General features: G+C 42.9%; 2 protein-coding genes across 2 annotated transcripts; both read right to left on the reverse strand.

The window, feature by feature from the left end:
• Positions 1–492: 492 nt before the first annotated feature.
• Positions 493–7011, reverse strand: hadhb (hydroxyacyl-CoA dehydrogenase trifunctional multienzyme complex subunit beta). Its single transcript, XM_079290993.1, has 16 exons — positions 6917–7011; positions 5448–5520; positions 5280–5330; positions 4909–5005; positions 4717–4761; positions 4461–4560; positions 4209–4296; positions 3742–3929; positions 3421–3601; positions 3119–3240; positions 2841–2920; positions 2697–2744; positions 2424–2511; positions 2236–2310; positions 1098–1262; positions 493–931 (listed from the first exon to the last, which is right to left on the reverse strand). The coding sequence occupies exons 2-16, from the start codon at positions 5512–5514 to the stop codon at positions 896–898; spliced, it is 1431 nt and encodes a 476-aa protein (XP_079147119.1). The 5' UTR covers positions 5515–5520; positions 6917–7011; the 3' UTR covers positions 493–895.
• A 4826-nt stretch (positions 7012–11837) lies between these two features.
• Positions 11838–25319, reverse strand: gareml (GRB2 associated, regulator of MAPK1-like; the record flags this gene model as incomplete). The annotated part of the gene is made up of 7 exons (XM_079291263.1): positions 11838–12591; positions 13299–13468; positions 15083–15933; positions 16119–16284; positions 16368–16498; positions 21734–21874; positions 25208–25319. 7 exons carry the CDS (start codon positions 25317–25319, stop codon positions 11991–11993), a joined length of 2172 nt encoding a protein of 723 aa, XP_079147389.1. The 3' UTR covers positions 11838–11990.
• Between the last annotated feature and the right edge of the window lie 531 nt (positions 25320–25850).

The raw sequence follows: 25850 nt of genomic DNA on the forward strand, positions 1-25850 counted from the left end.
GCGGGGCTCATTTAGAAGAAAATAAAAAGTGATGACATTTGCAGGTTAACTAATATTGCCAAATCTGATCAAACCATGTTTTTATGAGCCTCAAAGCATATTTTTTTCCCAAATCAGAAGATTAAAAATAATTGTCTCATGTAATCTGCCAATCATTTATGAAAAATGCCCATCACAATAACGTCATTCTCTCCCTCTTGTAACTCATTTGTACATTATCTATCTTTGGGCAGACGCGTTAACACAAGTATGAATGTCAATTTCTTCAAATGGTCTAGTGCAACAGTCCAAAACCCAAAGATATTAAGTTTACTCACAGACTACACGAAAAGAAAAAGCATCTCTCTCACACGCGTGCGCACACACACACACACACACACAAAGCTGGAGCCAGTGACATTTGTGTTCCTAATAATCACACAGCCCAGATGTGAATAAAATGAACAATGGCTGATTTTTACATGAGGCAAGAAAGAACAGCAGACCCAGAAATGAGCGGCAGTGGTTATCACCACACCCTTTAATTCCAACAGTACGGAAGAAAAAAAATAATATTACAGCGTATATAAACATTAGGATCACTGTAGCTCTTCTGAGTGCTTAAACTTTGCTATGTTACATTCGACTCAGTGACAACTGACAGTCATACGCAACGTTTCTCGACAACATTCTGCTATAATTTAACAGCCGCTCATCAAAAGTTGAATTTACACAAGATTCCTAGAAACCACATACTGTATCCAACTCTTCTCAGATGAAGGAAAAGTGGCGCTAGTATGTACACTCTGTTGTCTGGAGGTTAGTGTGTGTGTCTGTGTGTGTGTGTGTGTGTGTGTGTGTGTGTGTGTGTGTGTGTGTGTAGCCGTCATGATGAACCTGAAGATCAGGTGGCGTTTTACTGCGGGTAGGCCTCGATCACCATGGCATGACCCTAGAAAACAAAAGAATACACGCTTGTCAGGAAAAACAAACAGAGTTGGGAATATCATTTTGATCAATATCCGAGTTTCCCAGATACAAAATGTTAAGATCTGAGTTGGTGGTACCAAACTAACTCAGTCGTGGTTCGTGTGGCTCTGCGGTCACCCAGTGCTTACCTGTCCTCCAGCAGCACAAGCCGCCACCAGGCCGTACTGTCCTCCCTCCTTCTGCAGCCGGTGAGCCACTGTGGTCACCAGCCTGCAGCCGGTGGCCCCGAACGGATGACCCAAAGACAGAGAGCCTCCCCACAGGTTGAACTTCTCCATGGGAGGAGCTCCCACCTACACACACAAACACAAAAGCAAAAGGCATGTGGTTAGGACTGATATTTACACGAGCATTACTTTGTGTGAAATCGAAATGCAGCCTCCAGAGAGGTGAGGGCTATAAACTGACAGACTGCCGAGGTTAAAGGTCAGGTGGATAATTGAAAACTACTTCTGTCCTTGAAAACTTATATCAGGAGTTCCTAACAAATGTCTTTGCATTCATCTCTTGACCAAATTCATGAAATTATTTTGTTACGAATTAGTTGCCTAATATGAATCATTACTTTTTAAAAACATCATAATATACAGAATACAAAACATCTAATTGATGTTCATTAATTGATTTTATACATTTCTTTATTTTATTTATCCAGGATAATCCCATTGAGATTTTGAAACTCATTTTCAAGATGGCAGCATAAAAGTTTCACCACATAAATTCGCAGGTTTTCGCAAAATATTAAAAACATAAAAAGTTTCACATAAAAGAGACGACAGCCTTAAAACACTAAAACGACTCGATTTTGGCGCCAGTTGAGAACATAAATTGTTGCAGCAAAAGAAAATCAGCATTTGTTTCTGTTGTACAATCCTTCACCCCGAGCTTGATATGATGATCGGATGTTTAAAAGATAGATTGTCTTCTAGGAAATAAAACCGGTATTTATAAGTTGAGACTGGTTCAATCAACTTATTAGTTACAGTAACAATCGAAAATACATCGTCAGCTGTCTTCTTTGACCTTTTTGTGTTAATAGGTGTGAAATCAAACAAAACTAGAAACCAAAGTACACAAAAAAATTGATATTACTTTATATCTGATATTACTGTTTTTTGTATTACAGTACAACCATATCAAAATAGGATTATTATATGAAAAAAAAGGAGCAAATGCTGATAAAAATTGTCATGACTACCATGGCCAAAATGTTGTCTGTACATAACATCCATCTGTATGTGACACATGACCAGCAGCAATCTTTACCTTCGATTTCTTGCCCAAGTACGTCTGTCCAAACCAATCAGAGTCCATAGCCTTCAGATTTGCCATTATCTGGCCCTGGAAAACACACAGATACGTCCACAGCTTTACCAAAGATACCAGACACATCAATATATACTGATTCAAAAGTACATGGATATGAAGTAATATACCAAAATCGGTTAACTTACTGCGAAAGCCTCGTGGAACTCGAAGACGTCAATGTCGCTCATGGTCAAGCCGGCCCGGTCCAGGACCTTTGGTGTACCGTACGTTGGGCTGCAAGAGTTAAACAGGACACAGAGTCACACTGATGGTCTTCAAAAAAAACACACACAAGGTTAGCCATCACAAATGGTGTGAGAATCCCTTGTTTCGCAAATGTTAAAAGCTGAAATAAAAAACTTCAAATAAAATCAGTGAGTTGACGTCTCTCCTCAATCGTACGACACTGAGGGACTCACCCCAGAAGCAGCTGATCTTTGGGGTCCTGGGACACGTAGACGAAGTCTCTGCCAGGATGCAAACACAATATGATCAACACATCTGAAAAGAGCATGGTCGGGGAAATTGAGGCTACGCGAACAAAACAGAGAGGGTGCAGATACCTGAGGTACGCTTTCGGCTTGTAACCCATAGCCAAAGCCTTCTCTTCAGACATCACAAGCACAGCAGACGCCCCGTCAGTCTGAGGACACAAGCCGCTCAGTTAATGTGAGGGCAGCTTATGAGTCGTGAGGGCAGCTTATGAGTCGTGAGGGCAGCTTATGAGTCGTGAGCGAAGGCAGTTCAAAGGGAATCATGGGAGATAAATAATCATATCTATGCTGAGGGTGCTACTGAACATAGAGTGCGGTACAGACTGTGTGTGTGTGTGTGTGCGTACCAGGAAGGAGGAGTTGGCGGCGGTGACCGTGCCGTGAGGTTTGATGAAGGCGGCCTTTAGTTTGCCCATTTGCTCCATGGTGGATGGGCGGATGCCGTTGTCCTTGGAAACAATATCACGGCCTGGTAAAGACAAAAATATACAGTCATCATGTAACACATAAAAACAAAAACAACAAAAAACCAACAACATACAATGCTTTATAATTTAACTGTATGTTGAATTTGTTTCAAATCTAAAGTAAAGTTAATGAATTACAAGAATACGACCCACTATGCAACCATCTATACAAATGTGCTTACCCGGCACTTTAAAGGCGATGACATCCTGCAGCAGGCCGGCGTCCTGGGCCTTTTTGGCCAGAGAGTGTGATCGCACAGCGAACTCATCCTGCTCCACTCTGGTGACCCCAAACGCAGCAGCCAGACGATCGGCACTGTGGCCCATCGTTTCAGCCGTGGAGAACTCCGCCACAGCAGGAAGCTACACACACACACACACACACACACACACACACAATGAAACGTTACAGGAGGAAATACTACAGTGAATGTTATAGGTCAAAAATAATGAATTGAAAATGAAAGAGGTGCTAGATTTGAAGTGAATATATATATATATACCTCTGGGGCGAGATGTGCCATCCGGATGCTGCCAATCAGACCCAGCCTCTGGCCGAGGGTCTTCGCCTTGTTGAGGGACAGCATGGTCTTCCTCATCTTGCGGCTATGACGGATGGGGACATCAGACATGAACTCCACCCCTCCTGCAACGACGGAGTCACACTGGCCTGCAGCAATCAGACCAACAGCTGGAGAGAAGGAGGGCGGAGAGAGAGAGACAAACAAAGGTCAAATAAAGTCCCTATCGTTCTTAATGCATGTGCCTTACTGTAGTGACAAGAACACACATCTGATCTCAGCCTCCAGCTGTGATCCTGCTTCATTACTATTATTGTTTTTAATGATTCCTCATCTTCATCATGCCCAGATGTTATGGTGTGTTTTGCTATCAACGTTGCAAAAAATTGAAGTGTATTTTTTTGTTACTTTAATATGCTGTGGTGCGGACATTTCTTTCACTGAGCTACCTGTGGTCATTGCCTGGTTGGAGGAGATGCAGGCCATGGTGACGGTGTGAGCTGGGATCTTGTCAGAGAAGCCTGCACCCAGTGCTGCCTGAAACCACAGTAAAAAAATCATTAAAATTAAGAAGCTGCACAACAAGGACAGCCAATCAAAAATGCTCCTTTGGTTAATATTATGTCTTCGGATCGAGGCTGAAAGAGAATACATAAAACACATGCAAGGCCCATGAAGCTGCAGATGCTCTGTGGTAATACCTCTCTTGCCACGTTGCTGGTTTTGACCTCCTGGATGACTGTTCCATAGACGATGTAGTCTACAGCGTCTTTGGGTAGTCCCGTCCTCTGCAGCAGACCCCTGAGAAAATCAACATGGAACATTTTCAAACCACAGTAGCGCTAAAAAAAAATAGAGATGCAAAAAATGCAGAAACATTTGAGCTTGATTTATTGTGGTAATAAAAACTCTGATGGCACCATTCATATAAATAACACAACATAAGGACACACTTACTGCATCGCTGCTCTGGCCAAGTCATGGGGCATTAGGTCGGCATATCTGTAAACAGAAACCAGACAGGTTTTTACCTTCATGCTGAGATAAAAATGTAAAAGTCATTACACTACAGGTTTTCCTTCTTCCTGAAGTTTTAGTGAACAGACTCCAGCTGGTGAACTTGGCCATAAGAAGGCAGCAAAGACGTACGTGGTCCCAGACAGCAGGAAAGGGGTTCGAACTCCTTCCACCAGAACTATGTTCTTCACACCAGGCCGAGCCAGCGTCTTCTTGCTCTTTGTCTGAACTGAAAGGAAAGTAAGAGAGTAACGGACAGTTAGACTCTGATAGATATGAGCTGACCCGAGGAATCAATCGGAGTATCATTTCAAGATCTTTTTTTTTTTTTTTTTAAGATTCCTCCTAGAGGATAGCTTTAGGTTCTGTCCAGGTAAATAAACAAATCAATAAATGGAGGCTTTACAACGTTCAGATCATTATTGAAACAGTGTGATGTCCACAAGACTATAATCTGGATTAGCATGCAAATGTAAATGATATCATCAAGAGTAATGACTTACCCTGAGCGTGAAGATGGGCCGTCGTGCTGAGAGAGCGTGCCCCTGAGACACCTACACAGGAAAACATTCATTATCCTCAATTATATCATTGAAAATACTTCACAGAACAGACCGACGTACATTGGAATATGTTAATCTGGGAAACAAACAACTTTATACAAAACGTACCCAACCGCACCGCCCAGGAAGGGCTGACAGAGGAGCTCCGCATTGTGTTCAGCAACATGGAAGCCATTATGTTCTGCGGGGGGAAAAAACAGTAGTTGTTCGTAAAAAGTCTGAAACAGGATGCTGTTAAATAAAATTAAAAGTTCATGGCTCTGCATAACATTTTCTTTTATTGTAATACTTTGTTTTAATCGTATTGTTTTTCTCAGGCAAAAAAAGAAAAATCTAAAAGAGATCGAAAACATATATAAATACTTAATATTTGAAATGGCTTCAATCCTCATTTACCAATGTGTACCAGACCAGTACCAGATGTGCTTTCTGCTGACTGACTCTGACACACACACACGTATTGAAGTTAGAAATTCCAGTACTGTGACAACAGTACTATATAAAACAGTGGAAATGCAAATTCTCACTCAGTGGTGGAATGTAACTGTGTACATTTACTAAAGTACTGTACTTTAAGTATTTCCATTTTATGCTACTTTATACTTCTACTCCACTATATTATTAAATGAAATATCGCATTCGTTACCACACTACATGTATTTTACTTTGTTAATTTGTACATAAATAAATAAAAACACAGTATGATAAGCTTAATGCTGTATGATATGATGCAGTACTTTACTACCAATCTACACAGTAGAAGCAAATATGAGTTGGCTCCATTTTGATAAACTGTGTAAACTGTATGTAATTGTTAGTGATGAAAACAGAATATCATTTTTATAATAATACAACACTGTGAAAGGAGCCATTCTGCATGAGTACTTTTACTTTTGAATGTACTAAGTACATATTTCTGATAATACTTCTGTACGTTTACTTAACATTCTCAGGACCTTTTTATTTCAATATTCTTAGACTAAGACTATTTCTTCCACCACTGAACTATAAACCTGAAGACCTTTAACGTTAAGAGGCTCTTCTCTGTTCCACATTTACCATTGACCCATATTAAATATCAATAGGGTTTCAATGTTGTACAGATTCAAACTTAAAAGAAGAGCTATAAGAGCTAGAGTATATATAATATACATAGAAGATGTGTCTTGTTTTATACGTGCGACAACGTGACATACACCAGTTGACGGTCACCTAGCCCAACACTCCTACTCTGGCTGTGAACCTTCACCTAGATTCCTCTCCTAGCGAATGACAGAGACATACATGCAGGATCACGGGAGTCAAACAGGATCAGAGCTGTCTGCTGTCGATTAAGTATTTGAAGTGACGTTTACAGCAAAAAAACACATTACTGCCACGATCTAATCAGCAAAATGATGAAGCTGGAAGCAAAATCAAAGCTAGTAAAGCTACTTGTTAGCCTAACGTTAACGTTTTCATTCAGTCGTGATCTATTCCAATACGCTTGAGGTGAAGAAACGCATTAGCTGAGTTCGCACCATGTATTTTCTCTTTCTAATTGTAATATCAATAGTGATAGCGGTATTAAAGTTTACCTGTATTTGAGATATGTCTTTGACGACACCAGTTCTCTGTCAGACGATGGGACAGCCTCAGCAGCGCCGGACTACGCTTTCAAGGACCCACCAGTGTATTAGCAGACCTAGATAACGCCTGAAGTAAAAACCACATATCTACTTGTGTTTAAGAGCTCTATTGATTGTACATTGTAATACCATCATAATGATTAATTTATCTTTTCTCAAATGGAAGATAGCAATTTGAGTACAAACAACAACATTTTATGCTACGGCAATATTTCAGCGTGTTTTGAGGTCCTTATCCCGTTACCGACACTCAACGCTTGATACTCATGCTGCGTAATCCACTTAATTCAGATGTTAACAGGTGAGAAAGAGGACCTAATTAGCATGTAATGGTCAGTGGAGGAAGAATTGCTCAGATATTTTACTGTAGCATTACTGCAGACTGTCATGCATTCAAATTCTTACTTAAGTGAACGTACAAAAGTATTAGAATAAAAATATACTTGAAGTACAACAAATATAATTTATCGTTGTGCAGAATTACCTATTTCAGAATATTGTGTATTATTGTTATTGATGTATACATATCTGGTAAAGGTGGAGCTTATTTGAATATAAATGTATATGTTGTTGGATCACGTAACTAATACATATATCATAATATACATTTGGAAAGTAACTAGCAACCAAAGCTATCAAATGCTAATATAGTAAAATGTGCAATATTCACAATAAGTGGTCTAAAAGTATAAAATGGAAAAAACACAAGTAAAAAAGTAAAGTAAATTGTACAGAATACTTGGTTACATTCCACCACATTTGCTTAAGCAATTAGTTAATTCATTAGTCAATGAAAAAAAATTAAATACACTGAAATAATCTGCAACAATTTACACAATCGATTAATCGTTGAAGTCACCTGTCAAGCAAAAATGCCATTCTCTGTTTCCAGTTTGTCAAATATGAGTTTTTGCTGTTTTGTCTGTTTAATATCATTATAAATTGAGGGTCCCAAAAATAGACCATGGGTCATTCTTGCTTCTTCCGTATGTGTGTGCATTCAGGGTCCTCTGTCGCTCTCTCTGTTTCTTAGGTCTTCATTGGCAGGTAAATAGCAGCTTGATAGTGATTGGTCGATCTAATATGCACCTTTTTTTCTATGTATTTCTATGCTTACAAGTATTGGAAATGAAATTGAGAGAGAGAGATGAAGTAAATATATATACATATACATTTATTTATATTTATTTATTTCTCAATGAATCTTTCTAGTAGAGACAAGAGCCTATTGCAATAAGGCAGAGGACAGTTAACAAACACAACAGCAGCAAAACAAATGTCAACAAACCTGTTTATTAACTTGCAGTAACACATATGCACATACTTTATATTTTTTTGCTTGCAAGGCAGTCACCCTCCCCTGCAGGATTATTTTCTCCAAAATTGTCCAAATCACATTGAGTAAACGATGAAAAGAGAAACACGTATCAATAATATTCACACAAGGATGCAAACTTAGAAGATTGATGAATTTTACACAGCAGAATACACACAAATTCATATAGAAATCATTTCCATGGATGTCTTATTGTGGGTTTAAATAAATAAAAGAAAAAGGTGACAGTCACAACGGTCATCTGTGTGACAGCAACAATAACACATCAGAAGTGTATTGTCCTCTCTACTGGTTGTCCTATTAGTAAAGGCTTTATGTAGGATGAGAGCTAATTTCACTGTAACCTTAAGTACAAGATGGTCAAATGGAGATATTACAAATGGACTAATGTCTTAATTTGGAGACAGTTACGGGAGTGAGGGATGAGGAGGTAAGGAAACATGAGAACACCAGGGTAGGGAGTGAGGGATGAGGAGGTAAGGAAACATGAGAACACCAGGACACGCATGGAGAACTCTGTCAAGCTACATATTCGGCAAAGTGAACATCTTTTCTTCTACATAGTTGTCCTCAGTCTCATCTGCTTAACTTGGTCATGGAGGCATCAACATGTAATAGAGATGTTAAATTAACAGTGAAAACTCATCATAGCTTAATTTAACATCAGTATTCATAATTACACTTCATGTTTACTTCTCCTGATCTTTACCTCCTATAACAAGGTCCATAGGGGCATCTCAATAAATAAACATGTTATATTATATTATATAAGTGTTATTTACTGATTGTCTTCATGTTGGAATACATGTTAAATATTTAACTGTAAAGTAGTAATGCGTGTTTGATACTTACATTTGTTTGCATTAAATCATACTGGGATGTTTGTTGAAATTGATAGGATGGCCCGACCTAGAACATGTTCCACCAGCCGCCACTGCACCCTACACTTTTTGAACCAGAGGAAATACATTTATTACGGTGCATTGTCACATTTCCAACTCCATAGAAATTCAACAAAAAATTCGGACAAATTAAATACGTGTAGCTCTTAGTTTGATTGCATACTATAACAGCACTGAGGAGGTCACGCGTCTCTCTCAGAAAGTTCAGAAGAAGATCGAGAAGTCTTCCATCCTAAATGCTCCTGCCATCCATGGCTCCCGCCTGGGTGGAGGCTTTGACGTACAACCGTGTGTGTGACCTGACGAACCAGATTCGTTGGGTAAAATGCTTCTTATGTGGACTAAGATTTGACCACTTTCTCCCGATTCTGTGTCTTCTGTACCAAATCGCCACAAATAGCAAAGAAATGCTCCTAGGTACACCGGAGCGCAAGCTGGGACGGCGGCCTGCCTCACTTGGGAGGAGATATCAGCTCACAATATCTGCAGCTCGCTTGTTGCACGTGTAATAATGTGTGTGTGTGTGTGTGTGTGTGTGGAGCGTTGGACATAATGCTGACAGGAGGGAACATCCGGGCAGATAAAACCAAGAAGATGGGTCTGGTGCACCAGCTTGTGGACCCTCTGGGTATCTTCTGCAAGTGGCATTTTTCTCCATCGCTGTACTACACTGCTGTAAAGTTCTGCGATGTGCTCCTCCGAGGCGAGGGTGAGAGGGAATTAAACTCTTGTACCAGACACACGATATCCAATAACTTCACATTTATGTCTTTTTTTGGTTCCCTGTTTTATTTTGTCACTCACCTCTACCTCTCGTTTCAAATAACTTCAGGTGGCCTTGTGTGATTACCTTTCCCTGCCATGATCAGCTTCACCTGTTACTGTAAAAGACAAAAAACGACATTGTTCCCCAGGCTGTTTCAGACAAACATTTTATTCCCTCGTAAAAACAAGAAACAATTGTACTTGTATTGTATTTGTACCTTTGAATCAGATGCATGTCGCTATACTTACATACTTAAGATGTTTACTTCTACTTCTATTGAGAGGTCAGTGGCCGTGGACCTGTCTGTCCTTTGTAATGTCTCCTTTATGTCTGCTGACAGTGTTGTGGCTGCTGCTACGCACGGCTAAATTGCTTGTCGCACTGCCCATGTCTCTGATAGCAAACTGATCTTGGATGCTGTTCTATTTGATCATTTTCTTTTCAATGCAATAACCGTGGTACTGTATCCGGCCAAAAGAGCATAACCTGAGCTCCAGACGTCATTACCTTTCGATTTATTCTGCATTCTCTTCTTTTATTTCTTCATTGCTCTTCTCACAGCGGCCTTGCAGTTCCGTGACCTCAGAGAGTACATCAATTTCATGGTGGAGTAGAGCAAGGAGGATTAAGTGTGTGTGTGTGTGTGGGGGGGCCTTTGACGTGGCTGCAGTCTATCAAATTTATTATGGAATTATGACACAACAGCAGCTGGCAACAAGAGAATCACAAGAACTACTGGACAAGTTGACTTTGACATTCACACCAACATAAATTGCATTTTTCGGTGATCTGTCTAACTTGGATGATCTCGCTTCTTGTCGTAACCCTCGCTGTGGCCGAGGCGGCAGTCGTATCACATTACTGTCATCGGTGCCAGCAGGAAGAAGTAGTTCGCTGGATTTATGTGTAGTATTCAGAGAGCAGGCCAATTTCATTTGGATAGCTGAAGGGAAAACTATTATTCCAGTAACTGCTGAACAACATTTCTTAGTCGCTCTTGCATTTTTGTTGCTGTCAAAGTATAAAAATTCAAGTTTTGTCCGTATATTCAGCCACGATAGATTAAATTAAATTACTTAGTGGAATTTCATTTGTTATTATTCAAGGCTAAATCAAGCATATCTGAACAAGTGATCTGAGGTACATTTTGAGAATATTTCTGAGCAACACATCTGCATATCTGACTACAGACAGAAGGACGTCTCGTGTTTCCCTTACAGGGAATGTTAATAGAAATATGTCACTGTCCTAAAGTACAAAACGGCCTTCATACAGAATAGTGTAAGATATTGTTGAGTGAATCAATGATCAGTACCAGAAACTTACTGACTTTATTGGGTGCCCCAGATTTTCTCTCTTTTTTCCATTCAGCTTTAAACAACTAGCTCTTTCTTATATCCTAAGAATTGTTATTTATGCCAATTACAGGCCACTGACGCTCAATGCACAGATGAAGAGGACTGTGCAAGAGACTCAGGTGAACAGGTTCAGTGTTACATCTGAGTGGTTACATGTCCTACTGGTCAACAATAGAGGCTGTAAACCCTCTATATTTGATGTGGAATGAAGGCATGTTTCCTCCTCGTATCAGATCGTATGTGGGATCACAGCATGGAGGCCACACAAACCCACGTAGAGCGCTTAAAACCTTTAGCTGTCTCGAAGCATGACGATGTGTTGTGGTTGATTATCTGCCCCGAACACGAATTGAAACAGGGCACTGTTACCATGTAGCTCCCCGTCGCAGACATTTGTTAGTAAACTAGTCCCAGTCTGTGATTCAGACTGGAAATATGGAGTCAGTCTGTCAGCGACTGATCAGAGCCAGTCAAGTGTCAGTTCTATCATTTGACCACAGGGTGGCACGGTTTCCTTCAGCAAGGTCTCAGCTTCAGTCAGTGGGGCTCAGCAGCCGGTCGGTCACAGTGGAAGGCACATTCAGCATGGCTCAGGAGCCAACAGGCACATTATCAGGACAGTACGTCTGTGTGTGTGTGTGTGTGTGTGTGTGTGCGTGTGTTAGATCTTGGGCCTCCAGCCCTGTATGAACTGTGTGATCTTGGTGACATGGAGTCGGCTCAGGTGGAAGTCATGTGACAGGATGTCCTCGGTCAGCTGCACCAGGAGGCTGCCGTCGATTCGCTCCCTCTGGAACACGCCCACCGCCGCCTCTGACAGGCCGATGAACCGCAGGCAGGCCGACACCTCCTCCAATGACAGCACGGACAGGTCAGCGGGAGGCCTCCAGGTGGGGTCGGGGGACGGGGACAGCCCTTCAGTGACCACTGCGGACGTCCCACCGCCCTCTGCCCCTCTGGAGGAATCTGTCGTGGGATTGGCGGAGGGCTCGGGTGAGGGGCAAGGGGACTGGCGGTTGAAGGGGTTCAACGCTCCGAAGGGAGCAAACCGACTCTGCGGAGGTGGCGGCCTCAGTCGAGGTGCGGAGGAGGTGAAGGAGTCCACCCATGGCTCGGCCCAGGTTGCCTGTGCTGGCTGAGGATTGGCTGTGTTGTCTGCAGGGATGGCAGAGACCGGCTCGGGACTGGCAGGGTTAGGGGCCGGGCAGTCCGCCCAGGAACACGGGTAACAGTAGAGGGAAGCATCTGGAGAGGGCGAGCAGCTGGGACAAAGCATGATAAAGTGATGTTAGCTTCTGGTATCAGTCAGCACGACTCATATACATTATATTGGGTGTAGTTTATGGTTCCCATATGTTGCACTCTGGGTAATGTAGGCGGCAGGTTTTTGACAAGCTAGAATCAAGTGTGGCACAAATAGGACGACAACTCTGGTCCAGCTTGAGTCCGACGACGTTATAAAAGTGCTCGATGGAGAACTCGTTTCAGTGACACAACTCTTACGTGAGGGTGCTATATGTACAGTAGCTATCAATATATTATAGCCTAAGTCATGTGTTAACCTGGGATCCAATGGTAGCCTCTATTCAACAACACTATTGGGACTACAGATGAAAAATAGCCTTTTGGCTAACTCTGGCACATTTGCAGAAATGTTTTTATTAATGTGCACTGTCCCGTTCAAATAAACCAATAAATAAAAATAAATAAATAAACTATGAATCTATTTCTCAAGAGGAAGTTGCTATTTGTCCCTGTTAACGTCCGTGTATCATATCAGGCATCACAGATGAGATTTGGGGAGATTTGATTATTTGGTTACATGAGCTTAATTTGAGCTGGAAGGATCAACCGCTTTCAAAGTAAAACGTGTCCAGGCCCCAAGAAAAGGCTGACAATCCTCTCGGTAATTCGACAGATAATTCCACATAATATAATAATAATGATTCATGTACAAACTAAACATTACCTATCCTGAAGTCCAGAGGAGTAGAAGGAGAGGTTGGGTCTCGGGGAGGTGGAGGTTTTGGGGAAGCGAGAGGGGACGGGAGGGCTGGGGACCGGACTGGAGACGGACCCTCCTTTAGAGCAGCGAGGGGGAACCGGAGGGGCGATCAAGTATCGACACTCCTCTCTCACCTACACACAAACACACACACACACAAACACACAGACAAATGAGAGCTACAGCAGCAAAAAAAGTTCACTCCTAAAACTTGACTTCTCAAGAGGCTTATTGGGAGTGTGTGTGTGTGTGTGTGTGTGTCTGCTGGCTTGTCCCAATGTTCTGCTTGGTAAATGTCAAACTTGGTGACCTTTACACCTCAAACAAACTCCCTCACACACAGTAGCAAGCTCTTCACACACACACACACACAAACTGTGTCTTGGCAAGCTCAATAGCAGGGAATCAAGAACGCTGTGTGTGACAGGGTATAATCCAGCTGCATTGCAGACATCAACACCCACACGCACTGGCATGTTGCTGCCATCACTTTCAAAGAAAAAGTAAAGTGAACAAAACAAAGCGTGATAATTCCCCCCTTACAAACACAGACGCCATAAACACGATACACAACATCTTATAGAGGAACATGAGAAGCATGAAACAATATGTGGATTGAGAACGATGTTAAGAATGAGATTTTTCAAAACAACCCTGAACTTACATGTTAGGAAAAGTGCAAGAGTGGCAATCTGACAAAGACGTTTGTAAATAGATTTGCTCCTTACTATCACTCAGTGATGTAACACAGTGACGTTATGACCACATATTGTTTGTGGAAACCTGTACAGTTCTAAATCCTTAATGTCTGCTTCTAACAGTGCATAATGGAAACAAATATGTACAGGACGTGATGCATTTTACTTTACCAGGGAATTTAACATTTCACATTTGTGCTACTTTACTCAGTTTCACATGATTGAAAAATTAAATATCTTGAATATTTGTTGGACTTATTTGTGATACCAAAAGCAAACGTAATACACGACAAAATACCTTTCCTTCGAAACATCAATACAAATGTAGTTTGGTTGTATGGGAACGTACATTTTTGGGAGACAAGGCTGCAAGATACCATCTTGGTCTCTGGGAAATTGTGATGAGCATTTTTCACTTTTTCTGACATTTATATGAAGAAGAATTAACAAATTGAAAATAATTGCGACGTTAAACTCCCCTTGTTCCTAGTATGAATGCAGAATAAGTTACTTGAACAAATGTGAGACAAGCTGGCAACAGCAGCAACAGCCAACATGGCTGAGCAGAAAAAAAGATCTTGTGTCACCTACAGAAACTAAATCTTAATTTCACTGAAACTCTAAGACAAAAAAAAGACAATCTTTTGTTTTTTGTTTTAATCATCACAAATGGTTGTTTTAGGGCCATCTTTTATTGTGAAATCAATATTAATTTGGTCATTCTTAAGACCAAAGACAGTATTTCCGCCACAGGGCAGAAACAGCTCTGTGTTATTTATTGAACTTCTGTATTCCAGCATACAGCACACATGTACTTGCCTTCTTGGTGATATGTATTCATATGCATGAACTGTGAGCATACCGACTGTTCCTTTCCAGGAAGTCAGTGTGTGTTTGTGTGTGTGAATGTGGCCGGTGAGGTTTAAAAGCTGTAGGTATGAATAATTCAAACCAGGCATCCTGACTTTTAACAACCGGATACTGCTGTGGACAGATAAGAGGGAGACAGAAGGTCGAAAAGAAGGACAGGAGGCGAAGACTGAAACTCACAGCTTCTGATTTTGGAGGTACGGGCGGCGGGGTGGACACTCTTGTCACCACGGTACCAAGAGAACCATCCAATGAGGAAGATGAATGAAAGGAGATGAGGTTCGGCTCCTTCCCCAAGCCCTCTGCGTTCTGATTGGTCCAGAGTTCCTCGTAAGGGATCTCCTCACTGGTCCTCATTTCAGCCTCAGTCCACTCGGGAGTCATATACTCCCGCTCCTCACCTGGTCCCTCCCCAAGCCGCTCTCCAAGAGAGTCCCTGCAGCGCTGTGATAGGCTGTCCGAAACCCCGCCCCCATACCCGCACATGGAGAGGCGCTGCAGTGCCGGCGCCAAGGAGTCCTGACCCGACACACACACGCGAGAGCGCCGCGGGCTCACGCACTCCTCTGTCATACACTCCAGCTCCGGCCGGGTTTCTCTGACAGCCCGGGAGTAGGCATCTGGGTCGAACGCGTGTCGCAGCAGGAGGCTCTCCAGCGCTGCCGCGTGGACGGAGGCCTCGGCCACGTTGAACCGGGGCATGCAGCGCAGCAGCAGGAAGTGGGAAGGGGAGACTTCCTGTCGACGGAGCACCATGCAGAGCACCACCGTCTTGCTGACGATGTTGAGCAGCTTGTATCGGTGGCCCTCTCGGACCGCATGGCGGTCGTAGGGGTTCCGCGGCGGTCTTGAAGGCACGGACACATTGACGGGGAGGCGAACCCTCTCGATGATGCTGCGTACCGTGTGCTCCCCACCCAGCATGCCTTGCTCCAGAGGGGAGCGTGTGCAAAAGCGTCCACGGCAGCCAAAGGGCAGGCTGACACTCTGATTCGTGCGATGGTTCATGCAGACCAGGCATGGAGTTTTACCTGAGGGGGCAGAGACGGAGAGGTGGATTAGCCAGGGGTCAGAGAGTACCTGAATACAGAGTAAAGGTATGGTCACATTAGTCTTGTGTTCAATGATATTCCTCCGCACTCATCCCACAAAATAGATGTTCCGATGCTGCCACAGAATACCACTCAATAGTTCTCAACAGTTTGGCCTTACGTACTTCGAGGAGTCTTCCCTAGGCGTCTCAAGAGTGCGCTCAGTCCTGTCTTTTCCTTAGAGGGCGTGGCACAGAGAAGCTCCGCCTTCCCCATGAGTGACAGCTCATCTCCAGCCTGCAGAGTGAAGCTGTAGGGCTCACTATCCTCACTGAACTCCCCTGACACCACCTGCAGCACACACATGTATGGACGCGTGAACATGACCTTGCGTGATAGGAACTTGAAGTATGACATTCTCGTGTTCCTCAAACCTTGACACTAAAAGTGATCGTCTCCATGACAAAGACCCGGTCAGGGAAGACTCCAGCGACTTCCTCCACACTGGAAAAATACTGGACCGGATCCCTGACGTCCCGGTCTTCATCCAACAACTTGAACTTTCCTACAGAGAGGATGGAAGCGGGACAAGGGAACGAGACGAGAAAGGTGGAGGAGGTGTACAAAGGGAGGTAGAAAGATGGACGGAGGAAGAGGAAGTAAGTTGGAAAAGGAAGTGGAGGAAAGTTAAGAATACGGTGAGGGAGCCCAGAGGAAAGAGGAAGATGAAGAAAGGAGAGGAAATGAGAAGGAAGGAATGAAGGAGGGCAAGGAAAGAGGAGAGAAGAGGGGAGGAAAGGGAGGAGAAAGTGAGAGGTGAAAAGTTGTTTTTGTTCTGTTTCTCTCGTTTCTCTTCACGACTCCCTGCAGTCCACCTCAAACACATCCGCAGGAGACACTGTTTGGACAGGAAGAACACAAAGACACCTCCGTGACCTATGACCTGGCACCAGCTCTCGGCCATTCGACAGCCGACGGGGTTGGCATGGCAACCAATAAAGGACCCCCATTCTCACGCAGAGCAGAGACCCATCACCATGGAGACACTCGCACATACACTCACATACTTTCACCCGTTGCTCATCCCCTCAAACCAGTAACTGTGTTTGTGTTCGTTAAACTGGACCAGAGAACCTGCTCAGGAATTCACAATAGGCTCCAAATCATCCTCGTTTAAATGACATTACACTTTCTCCTTATTTACCAGTTTATCGGAGGGCATTTAACTCCTGCAACCCTCGAAGGATTCTCACAGAGTCAGAGTGGTTGTGTGAGTGTGAAGGAAATGAGACGTGAGAAAGTTTTATTTTTTTGTCCGAGAGGCAGAGCGGAATACCAAACTCTCCCATCCTCCTCGCCAGCACCTCCCCCCTTTGCTCTCCCCCTCTTTCTCCTCCACCCTCCAATTCAAACAGAGCCCCCAGGATGAGGAGCTTCCACCCACCGAACAACACCAGCAAGTGCTACTTTTCAACACAACAAACCACCAGCCCTCCCAAACATAAAAAATAAAAAGACTGAAATGGAGTTTCAAATGAAACAGATGTACCACTACACCAAACACAACTACAGTTCCATCCTGGAAACGCTGAGAAGAGGATTACTGTAACAACATATTAACAAGCTATTACTCTGTGAGAAAAATGTCCCTCCAAGAACTCTCAAGGGAATCACTCTGAGGCTTTTAAATCCCGACACATGAGGCTTTGGCCACCAGTTCCACATTACAAGGGTGGCTGTGGCGCCACTTGCTTTCCCTGAAACCCATTCATTCAGCTTCTCTGTCCTCTCCCCTTCAGTCATCCGTGCCTCTCTCACTGATGGACGGAGGAGGATACAGACAGACAGAGAGAGAGAGGATGAGAAGGAGGGGGCATCCTGTTGTCTGTCCTCAAGGGGAAACCTATATTGCTCTCCTCCTAAGCTTATTTAGACTTCCTGTATGAAGTCATCACACAGACATTAGCTCATCCCTGGCGATGGCCTCTGGTTCAAAAACAACTCACCTGTCACATTTAAAGAGACACTAAGGTAGTGCTGAAAGTATGCATGAATTTAAAGATGTCTTTTCCTTGGCTGCTGGAATGCATTGTTAAGATGTTTTACACCTGAAGAGCACACCGGCTTGATCCAGCAACAGAAACAAAATGCAAAGTCATGCCAGAAAACTAAAAAAAGAAATAAAACTGAATGTCAAACGACAACCAATCTTGCAGGAATTTTGGCCAGATTCTGGAATTGCTTTGTGGCGACTCATCCAGGGTTCAAATCAATCTTAATGCGTACAGACTCTGCCCAGCTTTACCAGGAACAGATCGAGAGTTTGAGGCATAAAAAGAGGCCATCAAAAGTTCACCTACCCCCGATGTGCTTTACCTTGGCAGTTCGTGTGATGTGGCGGGAAGACAAAAACATTGAGTTATTACCTAAAGTCCCAGTGAGTGCTACTCAGCCTGCATGTGAAAACCGCGATTTAATATCTTTTGTGGATCCAGAGCACTCATCCTAAAAACTGGCTCATATTTCGCAGAATTTCGACCACAATCTTTAATTTAACATTTATATATGATGTACACCTTTGATGAGGAAGCGTAAATGTCTGTATGTTCTTATAATTGCAGCCTACTCATAACATTGAATCTAATATGAAAGCCTGGCGTACATTCTGTTTGTTTTACTGATGATGGGGAAGAAAACGCGAAAGACCTGCACAAAACGAAGTACTCATTTATTTATCATAATATAATTTGCTTTTCAAAACTGGAAAAAAATAACCATGGTGCTAATGAATGTCATTGTTGAGTTGCATCATGGGAAATGTAGGATTCAGTGTTTTAAAAAAACATCCTGACCCATACTAGATCATAGCCCATCACAGCCTCTGCTTCTTCAATTGTGGCCATCCTATTTTATTATGTCTCTTATTATGTGCCTCTATTAATGCTGAATCATAACTATCCTACAATAATCAACACTAATGTAATACTACATTACTGGAATACCCCATTGAGAAAAAACCCTGGGTACACCACTTGCCCATTGTTATGCTAAGTCAGCCCTTATTGCGCATAAAGTGCTTCTGCTATAATGAAAGCCCAGACAGCTCCTGTTCACTCAGTACATCTTTGATACTTTGATATATGTTGGCCTAAAAGCTGTTTACTTCTTGCATACTGACTACTAATATTGCCAATATTGGCGCTCACACGCTTCCGATGTCAAATGCTGGAACGTCTACAATGTCAATGATCTCAACACCCCCCCCCCCCTCCTCCCACCCAAGTGTTCTTTCATTCTTCCAAAAAGGAGCCTGAGAGGCGGCAGCAGTGTGAAGTGACATCAGCACTCCATCGGTGGAGGAAACAATGAAGAGGAGGCATTAGGATCCAGTTACACAGTGAATAATGTGACCGGCAGGACAGTCGGAACTATGGGATTGTGTGGATTGAGCACCAGTGAGGTCATACTGGCGAGACTCATTCAGCAGGAAGACGACAGGTCAATGGAGAGGAGGACACGGGGAAGGTCACATCTACAGTGGCTGCTTGGATGTGTGAATGTGGGTTTTGGGTCTAGCTGAGCCGAGTTAATTCTTCCTTTAGATAGATAGATAGATAGACTTTATTTCAGACTCGGGGTCCATACAGACAGATACATCAAAAGACAGACACAAACAATAAAAGTACATAGGCCTAGCAATGCCTTACAAAGAGACAGCTGTACCAATGTCGCCACAGCTGGGACTGGTAGCGTGTGGTGCTAAACCTTATGTTGGTTAAAACAAGTATGATCCCATTTACAGAGTCATTCAGTCGACAGATGAATTTGTACATGATATTTCTTAAAACTGTTTGTAAAGTGTTGACTCGTGCAGCCTCAAACATTTCACTGGCACTGCTCCATCTCGGTCTCTTTAAAAGTATTCTCATGGCGTCATTGTACGCTACTTGAAGTCTCTGTAAACTCTTTTTTTTTGTAGTTTGACCACAAGTGTGCAGTGTAGCGTGGAGTACAATATGCTCTGAACAGAGACATCTTCACTCCATCTGTACACAGACCAGACTAACGTGAGAGACTGTTTGCTTGTGCAGACATCATACCACATTGCCTGGAAATGTCGTTATCATCAGACATGTGTTCTGTTAAAAAATGACCAAGATATTTGACTTCACTACAGACACCAAGATTATTGTCAGACAATTTGAAGTCAGGGAAGTTTAGACATTTGTCCTCTTTAGTTGGACAGATCAGGATAGCACTCTTACTGGCGTTGTATTTAATGTCATGTTCCACACCATACACAGTACATATAGTGAGGAGCTGCTGAAGACCAGCGCTAGAAGGACTAAAGATCACCAGATCATCTGCATACATGATGTGATGAACCAGAGTATTACCCATCATGCACCAGTATTACAGGCTTTCAGTTGCTTGGACAGATCATCAATATACAGATTAAACAGAACTTGTCTGACACCATTGCTAACACCAAATGGGGCTGACACACTTTTACCCCATTTTACTCTCATACTCTGGTGCGCATACCAGTAAGCCAGAATTCTCACTATGTATGTGGGGACACCTCTTTGGCTCAGTTTAAAAAATAATTTACTGTGATTAACACGATCAAAAGCTTTGGAGGCATCAATAAAACACATAAGAAGTGATGAGTTTTGACCTCTGTATTTGTTTACAGTTTCCTTTAAGGCATATATATACACAAGTCAGTGCCATGTTTGGCTTTGAAGCCGAACTGGTTATCTATGGAGGTGATGAAGTCCTGTATTCTGTCCAGCAGAATTCTTTCCAGGACTTTTGACAGGACGCTGGCCAAAGCAATGGGCCTGTAATTCTCTAGGCTACATACTTTACCAGCTTTGTTTTTGATGACTGGCACTGAGAGAACAGACAGCATTGAGTCTGGTAACAAGCCGTGAATCATGAAGCCAGTAAAACAAATAGCGAGGAGAGGAGCTAACCTCGGACTAGCATATTTAAGGTGTTCAGCCGTAATATGGTCTAAACCACTTGCTTTGCCTTCAGACAGTTTATTGACAGCTTGGTGCTCATATGATGTAATTGCCATTGACTCATTACTCCAGAACTGTCCACGCTGTACAAATCACTTTTGATGCAGTTAAATAAGGTGCTATAATGCTGTCGCCATAACTCAGCAATGTTGTCTGTTCCTGAGATTCCATCTATAGTGCATGGTAAAGATGTTTTACAGTTAAGAGCTCTCACTTCTTTCCAAAAATCAACTACGTTGTTGCTTAGCAGCTTCTTGGCCATGGAGTCAGCCCTCTGCCTTTAGTTCAACCTGAGATAACTTTCAGGTTGTTAAAATCCTCTTGTCTCGTGCATCATGTTAAACACAAATGTAGAGCATGGTGACCAACCCTGCTATTCATAACAAGAACATAACCACCCATCAGACATCACTTGCCAACATCTAATGTGTCTATTTTCCCAAAGAGACGTTTGACATAAATAGAGCAAGTGACAAAAATGTTTGTGACATTTATTTTCCTCCTCGGAGATGGACAATTTCCGGAGAAATATTCTTCGGTTCCGGATGACATTTGGACTAACTATTAACACATTTCTTTGGGGCGACCTCTAGCTCACCCGGTAAGATTGTGGGCTCCCGGTAGAGTCCTTGGCACCGGTGCCCTGCGTGTCATCTCCTCGTGTAGAAATGCAATGTGTGTGTGTGTGTGTGTGTGTGTGTGTGTGTGTGTGTGTGTGTGTGTGTGTGTGTGTGTGTGTGTGTGTGTGTGTGTGTGTTGCGCACGCTCACCCTGGTATTGCAGAGGGATGTCTATCTTGGGTCCGATAACGTAGTGCCCCTCCTCTAAGCTGTGGGCGGTCACTGTGGTCCACTGACGACAGGAGTGTAACAGCACCACATCCTCCTCCGACAGACCCTCCACACATTCACCTGGAACGCACACACATTGACACACAGAAATGGGTTAGAATCAACAAATAGTCTGGCCAGGCCTGAGGGCCGATGAAACAGCAGTTTACTTTGTCTTAATTCTGTGGTCACACTGAGTAGCTCAGCGATGGAAAACACTCAACCACTCCACCCACACACATGCATTCAGGATTCAGTGTCCATAATTACCACTATCAGTGACGGTTCACCAGCCCTAACCTACTCATCAGGATCCCACTATGCAGCTGGCAACCCACTATTACACAGCCCCCTCACACACACACACACACACACACACACACAGCTCTCCAGCTTTCACTAGAGCCATCATGTAGCACAACAGCATTGATTTCCGCTGATAGCACAGTGGTACAATTCAATCACATCACACACAGCTCCCTCTCACAGACTCACACACCGATCCCATGGATGCACGTTTGTTTTTGTTCTTGCTGCTGTACCGAGCCTTTTAATCGAACAACCGCGACGACGGACGGCTGAGTACAGACACAGGACACACGATGAGATGAGATGTCAAAGGTTTTCTGCACGTTAAAGGGTCACTTCGCCCCAAATCGCAAAAGGACACCTTTTCCCCTCGTATTCCTCGTGGTTATTGAGTCATTCGTGTACATTTGGATTATTTACAGGGTTTTTAGTCTTCTGATGCATTATTTACATTAGATATTTAAGTCGAAAAACTAATTATATTCAATAATTGGGGGTGGCTGCACCTCTGTTAAAATGGTACGTGGTATTTTTTGTGGTCGGACGTATGCCTGCATAGGGAGTCATTATCTTTTTAAAGTCAGGGATAGTGAAAGAGACACATGTCTGAGTTGAGTGGATAGTAGTCGATTTCAATAGCAGATATTCAAACATTCATAAGAATTCATGAAAACGATTCTACTTAATTCTGTGCATATTGTTGATCAATTCAATGAGATGTATTTCAGAATGGCAAAGGAGAGAAATAAGAAAGAGAGAGAGAACACCAGACACAGATGGAGAGAGAGAGAGAGGCAGGCAAAGAATCGCTCCAGGGAAGAGCATTCCTTATTACAGGAATTAAGGTGATTTTGGCCGAGACATTTCAGTGTCCCACATTTCTGAAATCGCTGTTCCACGTTAAAGAAAAGCAGAGAGTCTGGGACAATTTAACACGAAGAGTGCTGATAGGTACCATTTCTTATATGAGTGTGAGATCTGCATTTTTCCTTTCTAGTGTGATTAGTGCACATTCTGGGGATTTCGGAGTGATACCGAGCCTGTATTTTAAGTATTGGCTGCTATTGCAACAGTCCAGACGTCTGAAATGTACATTGGACCAATACTGAAAACTGTCAACAGTGAGGTGAATCATCCTGAGTAATCCAGACTCTGTAAATGCAAGTGGCAATACCACACGGTCAAAATATTTCAAAAAAAATAGTCCCAACAGTCTTCAACAGTGGACTACAAAACAATTACCGGCACGAAATGCTGACATCATGCCCTGTTGTAAATAACTAACCACCATCTGTGTTGGCTGGCTGTGCAAACAAGCAGCATAGGCCTCTGTGGAGTAACTACAGCTGCAGTTAATAAACACCTACGGGTGCTCTCTCTCTCTCTTTCTCTCTCTCTCTTTAAATACAATGCGCGCGCGTGAAGAAGTAAGGTGCGTGATTTTCGGGGAGCCATGGTTTGGGTGCGCGCTTTTGTCGACGAAGGAAAAGTTGGAGGTTTTCCTCCTCGTCGCTGCTCCTTAGTATTCACCACATTCACCGACAGATTACATCATTTACATATGAAAAGAATTGAGCAGCACTTCAGCAGCACAACAGACACTTTGTGGCTTTCCAGGCCTCGCTGGACTGGAACAACTTTGGCCATGATGATACCCATCGACCGCTCCCAAAGTAAAGACACCAAATGTGGTGAAGCAGAGAATCATGTTCGCGGCAAAAACATGCAACAAATAATAGAAAAGTCAACACAAATGTCACTCAATGGCGCCCTTATGAAAGTCAGTGGGTTGGTGTGCACCAGAAAAGTCGGTGTGCGAGAAGAAGAATGCTGCAGCTGCATCAAGGTAGCCACATTTTAACAAAATAATAACGGAAATAGAGCGGCGTTAGTTTCAAAATAAGAGCACCAAATGTGCCCACACAGCTGGGCGAGTCAGTAAAAAGTGTCAATATATTCCATACTTTGTGTCCCAAAAAGTATAGTGGCTTCCCAAAAGTTGTGTCGGACTACATCAATAATGTCCACTAATGTTGCACAAGATGAACAAAAAACACAAACGATTGATTGAGAAGGCCTATAACAAATTTGCTTTGGAAGCAATGCTGTCTAAATCCATAAATACTCCATCTGATCTAATTTGAGTATTTCTGTATTTGACAGCACAACTAATTTGAGTAAAAACTTAATTTGACTAATGCGTGCACTCATTAGCTGTTCAAACCAAATCTGAGCCACATCTTTATTGAGCCCGTCAGCAAAAATAAAAAAGTGGTGCTAAAATAGCAAAGCCCATCCAAGATCTATTGATGGAAGTGACTCTGCAGGAACTAATTAACTCATCTAATTAACAGATTAACTCTATTACTGTCTCATAACAGCAGAGAGTGTCTCTAATCTCTGTTCATAGAACATCACCAGCCTCACGTCACGATAATACTGTGTGCAGTTTACCAGAGACACCTTTCAGGAATTTTGGTTGGTGGAGTATCAATTTATCAGCCATTAACTTGTAAAGATGTCAAAGTAGGTTAACAACATCTAGTTAATGAGACACCATCTACAAGCTGCAACACTTATCCAATTTTCCTTAAAAATACACATTTGAATTGGATTCAAATGACTCCTTTAAGTTACCCTCTAAATTGCTGATCGATTACAAAATTATAACAGAATACATCTTTTTTTATATACCTATATTTTTAATTAATATGTAAAAGCTTTTTTCCCCTTATTAACAATGGTAAAGTATTTATTTTTGAAAGGTTTTGACCGGAAGTGGTATTTTTTTCCTGTCGCTCTTGACACCGTCGAGATTATTCAGTAAATTGCTACACTTGTTCTTAGACCCCCAGCGTCGTTACACTGGTAAAAAAGAAGACTTGAAAGAGACTTCCCCCCGACGAAAGTTTGAGCTTACCCTCTTTTCCAGACCGGAAAACTATATTTAGCGTTATTTATCATCATTACTGTCATAGTTACTAAAAACTCCTGCTATGAAACGACGGTGGAGCGTTAGACTTGTTGTCATCAGAATACAACAGCAGCAAAAGTTTCCACCGGTCGTGCTGGAGCTCGAGGCCCCTGGTGACGGTCGTCTCTTACCGTGCGCCAGGCGGACCAGAGTGGGCAGACGGAACTTGCTGACCACCGCGTCCAGCGGCAGCGCCAACGGGCTCCAAGTGATCTCCGACAGGCTCGCGGACAGCTTCTCCATCCTCCTGGGTCATCACGCTACCGGAGATAATGGTGATGATGATGATGGGGAAGATAATGGTGGTGGTGGTGATGAGGATGAGGATGAGGTGAAGGAGGGTGATGGTGGTGGTATAATGGTAAAGAGTTTCGCCATGTTCGAATGTGGGAAAGACGGAGCGCAGTCACAGCACGAGCGGTGGGAGGGAGCGCGAGCCCGCTCTCTTTCTCCCTGTCTGTCCGTCAGCGTTTGTCCAGCGCTGCTACCACACACACACACACACACACACACACACACACACACACACACACACACACACACACACACACACACACACACACACACACACACACACACACACACACACACACACACACACACACACGAAAACTGCACAGCAGAGTCAGTCGAACTTATATTTTTATTAGGTGTGTCATTATAATCGGAGATCACATATCCAGCCTAGACGTCAATAAATTTGCTTTCTATCTTTCCCAAGTTCACTGTTTGATAAGCAGCCCTCTATCTTCACGCTTTCCCCGTCAATTATTG

The sequence above is a fragment of the Melanostigma gelatinosum genome (assembly GCF_949748355.1).
Source record: "Melanostigma gelatinosum genome assembly, chromosome: 19".
Taxonomy (NCBI): domain Eukaryota; kingdom Metazoa; phylum Chordata; class Actinopteri; order Perciformes; family Zoarcidae; genus Melanostigma; species Melanostigma gelatinosum.